Source organism: Astyanax mexicanus, chromosome 6 (genome assembly GCF_023375975.1).
Source record: "Astyanax mexicanus isolate ESR-SI-001 chromosome 6, AstMex3_surface, whole genome shotgun sequence".
Classification (NCBI taxonomy): domain Eukaryota; kingdom Metazoa; phylum Chordata; class Actinopteri; order Characiformes; family Acestrorhamphidae; genus Astyanax; species Astyanax mexicanus.
The window spans coordinates 4247746-4255000 of record NC_064413.1 but is presented as its reverse complement, the minus strand read 5'-3'; the positions used below and the strand labels follow the sequence as shown (position 1 = coordinate 4255000).

Here is a 7255-nt window from a genome sequence, read left to right as displayed (position 1 = left end):
TGACAGGTTATAATACTGTATAAGCAACTAACATAAGCAATAATGTTTAATCTAATATTTAATTTAATTGGATTTTTTTTATTTAATTTAATTTGGTCAATGTAGTGTTGGGAGGTTTTTCATTAGTGTAGTGCAGCATTCAGTCACCCAGACCAGGAATTGAACCCCAGTCTCCCAAATGATGTGGTCAGTTACTAGCAGGTAGTGGTGTTATCCACTGCATCACACCAACATCATCTTTGTCTCTATCTCCTTATTGTTGTGTTGTACTACTGTACTGTTTTGCACTATTGAAGCTTTTGAAGAATGATGGCAGAATGATTGCTCTACATGATGTTCTTCCATCTTTGTTCCAGGGTCCTGGCTGGAAAATGGAAATCAAACCACTAATAAGACGCTTTGGCTCCATAGTCCGAGCCTTCTTCACATTCCTCTTCGCCCTGCTGGTCCTGGGCGTGGTCATGTGGGCTTACATCCGAGGCATCCCCATCATGTCGTCCCCGTATGGCATCATGTCCTTCGGCTTCTACGGTCTCCTACTCAGCCTCCACCTGCTGATCCAGAGCATCTTCGCCTTCGTGGAGCACCGAAGGATGCGCGCCCGCCGCAAGCCCTGCTCCTACACCAAGACCATCGGCTTCACCATCTCCGCCTTCCAGGAGGACCCCGAGTACCTGCGGGTGTGTCTGCAGTCGGTGAAGGCTCTCCAGTATCCATCTGAGCTCATGCGAATAGTCATGGTGGTGGACGGGAACTCAGAAGACGACCGCTACATGATGGAGATGTTCCGGGAGATCTTCGCCGATCAGGATCCTGGCTGCTTCGTGTGGCAGAACAATTACCATACGTGGGATCCCAAAGCTCAGCAGGCTTGGGGGGATGCTGGACTAGGATTTGAGGAGGACCCCCAGCGTAGGGAGGTGGAGGAGCTGATCAGCTCCAAAAGGTGTGTTTGCATCATGCAACAGTGGGGAGGCAAGAGAGAAGTGATGTACACGGCCTTCAAAGCACTTGGACCAACCGTGGACTACATACAGGTGAGCATACCTTTCCAAAGATTAAATTTTTATAGAGATAACTCAAAAAGTAAGGAAATTTGTGCTTGGTGGCTTATTTCACTGTTGTAACAATGCTTCTTGGCAATAAATCTTAATAAATACCTTTGGAAATCCTGTTAATTTCTCTTTTAAATTGAGCCATGTTTGTAAGCAACTTGTATTTGTAGAATAAGCAGCAGAGCTCAGAGAGTATGTTAAGGGTTGTGCCCATGAAATATTGTCCAAATCCTCTCTGCCATTGCCAACTAGCAGCTTATTCTGCCATTGACTCGTTTGGTGTTTTACTTTGATCTTCTTGGGGTGTCAACAATCTTCTTGGCACGCCCAATGGAACTTGGTCTTCAGTTTGGAGATACTGGTACCAGGGCTCAATCCAAATAATGCTGCAACTTGGTTTGGGGAAACATCAGCCTGAAGCTGTTTTTTCACACTAGTTCTATCCAGATCAGTTAAATGTGGCATGATGACGATTCTTGGATTCTTGGAGCTCAAAACAAGCGTCAACAGCAGTAGAACAGTAGAATATGCAGCTGTTGGTTGTTGGTATTGGCAGAGAAGATTTGACACATTTTTCATGGGTGCAACCCTTAAAATACTCAGCTCTGCTGCTAATCCCACAAATGCATGTTTCCTTTATCAGTGGCTCCATTTAAAAGAGAAATTAACAGACTTTTCAACTGTATAGGATTTATTGCAAAGACGCATTGATACATTGTAACAAAGAAATATTCATAAAAAAAATACCAAACACAAATTTCTTTACTTTACGTGCTATGTTTATACTGTGTTTTGGTTTGGATTTTCCAATGTAGTGGGTTCTAGCAGAGTTCTTTCTCTATTGTCTGCCGCAAATTCTCCAAACAGTTCACATATTTTCTCTATTCATGCATTGCAAGTTTAGTTGGTTTATTCTCAAGGACCAGACAAAAAAGTTTGAAAACCACCGTATTAAAGAATTAAAGATGGAACCTATCAATTTATCGTTTACCCATCAAAAAACAAAGGTGCTACAGAGGGTTTTTCAATGGCATGCCATCATAAACCACTTTCTTTACCAATTTACTTTTCAATGTACTTTTAGAACCATAATGTAGTAAGAGTTTATAAGAGTTTATAGAGCCACACCTGCTCTATAAGGAAAAATACGGCTGGACATCCCAAACGTAGAGGTTCATAAACATGATTAATATATAAGAAGTGTATCTGCGTGATTCCAAAGAAGAAGAACTATTGGTTCCCTAAAGTGTGATGTTAAAAATAGGACTCTGTTACGAGTGTTAATAGCCTTCTTTACACTTACACACATTTAATTTACAAAACTTTCTATTGCTTGTATTTTAAAAATAGCCTCGTTACTCCTATTTAATTTTAGCTTGTTTTTATATTTGAATTCAATGTGTTAGCTTTAACACATTGATCTATACTACATCTTATGTGATCATTACTGTTACTAAATCATCTTATCTGTCATTGATTGGGCTTTATTTTCCTTTATTACTCATCCTCAATTTAATGACCTGTCTGTGAAGCACTCTAAGATACTGCTTGTATGAAACGTAATGGCCTTTACTTAATTACTTAAATAAATAAATCTATTAAAACCTCTTTTCTCTTCTACTATTCTTCCATTCCTCTCAGGTGTGTGACTCAGACACTAAGCTGGACCCTCTGGCTACAGTGGAGCTGGTTAAGGTGCTGGAGAGTAACCCCAAGTATGGTGCAGTAGGAGGCGATGTGATGATCCTGAACCTGAAAGACTCCTACATCAGCTTCATGAGCAGCCTGCGCTACTGGATGGCCTTCAACATCGAGAGGTCCTGCCAGTCTTTCTTCGACTGCGTCTCTTGTATCAGTGGCCCATTAGGTACATGAAATTTCTAATTTTTCTCACTTATATTATTACTAGTGCATCTCAAAATATTGATAAAACACAGTGGACAAACACCAGCAGATGACATGACTCTCCAAACCATCACTGATCATCAGTCAGATACATTTTACATTTCATTTGTAAATCAAGGGATCAGAGTCTGGAGGAAGAGTGGAGAGACACACAGTCCAAACTGCTCGAGGTCTAGTGTGAAGTTTCCACCAATCAGTGATGGTTTGGAGAGACATGTCTGTCATCTGCTGGTGTTGATCCACTGTGTTTTATTATCAAGTGTAATATATAATGTATGAGTTTCACATTTTGAAATGCCAAAAGTACCAACTGGTCTTATATAATGTTCACATTTTTTGAAACACTAATTTTTGGGTTTTCATTGGCTGTAAACCATAATCATCAATAATAAAAGAAATAAACACTTAAAATAGATCACTCTGTGTTTAATACATCTATATAATATATGAGTTTCACATTTTGAACTGAAGTATTGAAAGGAAATATATTTTTTTTAGTTATATTTTAATTTTGTGAGATGCACCTGTAAGGTGTGATAGATAAGTGCAAGAAAACTCATGGGTTAAAACAATCTCCACATAGTGCAAAGATTTAAAACAAAAGTTTGGTTTAGAAACCACTACATATTGAGGTTCTTCATGCTCACAAAATTGCTATCTTTAACATGATTGTTCAGGACATTTTAGTGGATTTCCTGCCTAAACGCACCCATACAACTCAGACTAATTAACTAGTAATTAGTGGAATTACTGTGTTGGGAGCTGAGAAAGCACTAAAACATGCAGGGTGGGGTGCCTTCCAGACCTGGATTAAGAAACACTGCTTTAGAGAACCTGTAATTTTAGTAGTGTCAGGGTGATTTGAGTGTGAAGAACCTCTACATAATGAAAAGGCTCCAGGAAAAGGACTCATAGGGTCCTATCTTACACCCTGCACAAGTTGTGTTGCAATGCTCACTACTATCTTACTATCTATCCTGCCTTGGATGGGCGTGGTGGTCTGGAAATGGGGTGTATTCAGGTAAATTTTTGGTGTGTTGCTATTTTTCTTGGCGGAAAACACAGGTGCACCACTGACTGAAATGAACCTATACAACAGTCAACAGTCAGACGTTCACTGCTATCTTGGCAAATAAATAAAATAAAATAGCATTTCTGTTTTCATAAATGACCTGTTTTTGCACCTTCACACATACAGGTCAGTATTCTCTGCTGAGAAGGGCAGAAGCGCTGCACCATTAAAATAGCAATCTACCAAAGTCAGAGCACACCTGGTTCTTAAAGAGAATGGCAAGTGACACACTGATCTAGGCTTAATCCCTGTCTGGAGAACTGTCCTATTATGTTCTCCATGAATATGAATCACAAGGTTAAAGGAATTGTGTAAAGAAACCTATCACAATATAAATAAGCCTTGCCTTTAACTAAACTGCAGCTTCTTGAGTGAATCAACATTGCAATGAAATTGATGTTCTTAAGTCCAGGCTTAGGCCTGTTTCATGTCTGCTTGAAAACCAGCTTTAAGCTCTGTGCTATTTAGAATAAGGTCACATGGTTACCACAGACAGTACATTTGATTTTACCATTGGATGTAACTTGTTATAGAAGATTTTATCGTCCGTCACAAATTAACCAAATGTGAAACTCATACATTATATATTACACTTGATAAAACACAGTAGACCAACACCAGCAGATGTTGAGACATGTCTCTCCAAACCTCAAGCAGTTTGGACTGTGTGTCTCTCTTCCTCCAGACTCTGATCCCTTGATTTACAAATAAAATGTAAAATTTACTGATGATCAGTGATGGTTTGGAGAGACATGCCTGTCATCTGCTGGTGTTGATCCACTGTGTTTTATTATCAAGTCTAAAGTCAGTGCATTTTAGTTTTCCCACAAAATCTTGCAATTTGACGACTTTTGTAGAGATGTGGATTTCATTTTCCAGCAGGATTTGGCTCACTGCCCACACTGTCAAAAGTACCAATTGGTCTAATATAATATTTGAATTTTCGCAGACACTGATTTTTGGGTTTTCATTGGCTGTAAGCCATAATAATCATCAACAATAAAATAAATAAACCCTTAAATAGATCACTCTGTGTGTAATATATCTATATAATATATGAGTAACTAAAGGCCTTCACAGATGTTGAAGAAATTTAAGTTGTTAAATCTTTACAAAATTGCAGCCTTTCTTCATGTGTCCAACTTACCTCACGTCGTTCTTGTCTTTGTATTTTAGGTCTGTACAGGAATGACCTCTTACAGCAGTTCCTGGAGTCGTGGTACAACCAGACATTTCTTGGAACGCACTGCACTTTTGGAGACGATCGTCATCTCACCAATCGCATGCTGAGCATGGGCTATGCCACCAAGTGAGTACTGTAGTTTGAATCAAACCCACAAAACTCAACTGACAGGTTGCAATAAATGTGAATATGTAATAAAATTCAGTTTCTGTTCACAAATGAGGTCTAGCATTTATCCATCTTTTCCAAAAGTTTGTGTATTATTAATTTATGATTTATTTTCTGTGGATATATCAGGAAACCTTTAGTCCTGAGAGTGTAGACCCCTGTACCCACATCTGCTGGATATAATTCTAAAGTTTCTACAATTAACCAGTTTGCAAAGATGCAGCGCTTACAAACCAAATACAAACCAAATGCGATGTCATTACCTGGTTATTACCACTGGAAGCCGCTGGATCTTATAGAGGCACAGTGCGGAAACGCCATGTCTCCAATAGGCGGCACAGACAAAGATGCAGTCCCACAAATAAATAAAAAGCCCAGCGCTTCAAAAATACACATTATAACAGAGATTATCAGCCACCAATATCAGATTAAGAGCTGTTATCATTAAAATAAAAGCTGCTGTGCTGATCTATGCACTGGAAAAAATTATAAGTAACCGCAGCACAGCAGTGCCAATATTACACGTTATAGCACGAACTTCGAGTGTGTTTTTTTGCTTAATTGAACTTTAACTTCAATTGTCTGTTTTAACAGGTACACAGCACGCTCCAAGTGCTACACAGAGACCCCAGCCCAGTTCCTGCGGTGGTTGAACCAGCAGACCCGATGGACCAAGTCTTACTTCCGTGAGTGGCTTTATAACGCCCTGTGGTGGCACAAGCACCACCTATGGATGACCTACGAGTCCATCGTGTCCGGCGTCTTCCCCTTCTTCGTCACGGCCACCATCATCCGCCTCTTCTGGACAGGGACGCTGTGGGACATCCTGTGGGTGCTGTGCTGCATCCAGCTGATCGGGCTGATTAAGGCGGCGTACGCCTGCATCCTGCGGCAGAAAGCCATGATGGTCTTCATGTCGCTTTACTCCGCCCTCTACATGACCAGCCTCCTTCCCGCCAAGTACTTCGCCATCCTCACCATGAACAAGAGCAGCTGGGGGACGTCGGGCCGGCGCAAGATCGTGGGCAACTACATGCCCCTGCTGCCCCTGTCTATTTGGGGGGCGGTGCTGCTGAGTGGGCTGTGCTACACAATCTACAGGGAGAGCCAGATGGACTGGAGAACTGATGGAAAACAGGAAGAAATCAAGTTTTTGATCAGCGGCGCGGCGGCTTACGTCAGCTACTGGCTCATCATGTGCTTCCTCTACTGGGTGTGGTTTCGCCGGCTGTGCCGAAAACGGTTGCAAAGTTACAATGTGAGCGTGTAGTAGAGCTTTAACTGTGAGTGTGTTCGTTCGTCTCTGTTTATGTGAAGCGTCTCTTTTATTTATTACCTTTTGTACAGATTTTTTGTATAGTTTAAGTTTATTTTAGTGTTTCTGTTGCTGGATTGTTTTTTAAATGTATTTGTAACATTAAAAATATCAATAGACATCGAGATTGCAGAGATTTTGCACACGTTTGATGAAGTGTTAAAAAAAAATTGACTATTTAAAGAGAATTAGAAGTTTATTAAATAGCTTGGAAGAAGCTTGAAATGGTGGACATTTTTTAACTGTATACACTGAGGCCATTTTCTCCCCACTTTACAAGGCAAATTACCTGCTATCACTAGTAATGCCTCAACACAAGGACTAGTGAAGACTAGCACACGCCTCTTCCGATGCATGTGAAGTCAGACCCCGCCCTCTTTTTAAATTGCTGCTGATGCTGCATTGCCGAGCAGCATCACAGCGCTAACGCTTGGAAGAAAGGAAACAGGAGTGACTTGGTTCTGATACATCAGCTCACAGATGCAGCCTTGTGATGATCCACATCACCCTGGAAGTGATGAGTGAAAAGAGCGCCATGTACTGTACCCACCCAGAGA

The 7255-nt window shown here is 40.7% G+C and overlaps 1 protein-coding gene across 2 annotated transcripts in view; it reads left to right on the top strand.

Moving 5' to 3' along the window:
* Positions 1-6971, top strand: part of has1 (hyaluronan synthase 1) — an 8809-nt gene extending 1838 nt beyond the window's left edge. For both annotated transcript variants that reach the window (XM_007250810.4, XM_022674256.2), the window contains exons 2-5: positions 357-1037; positions 2697-2922; positions 5209-5341; positions 5978-6971. In XM_007250810.4, the coding sequence (XP_007250872.2) occupies positions 372-1037; positions 2697-2922; positions 5209-5341; positions 5978-6653 (1701 nt within the window). In that variant the 5' untranslated portion in view covers positions 357-371 and the 3' untranslated portion in view covers positions 6654-6971. The remainder of the gene's footprint in view (positions 1-356; positions 1038-2696; positions 2923-5208; positions 5342-5977) is intronic.
* Positions 6972-7255: the final 284 nt, after the last annotated feature.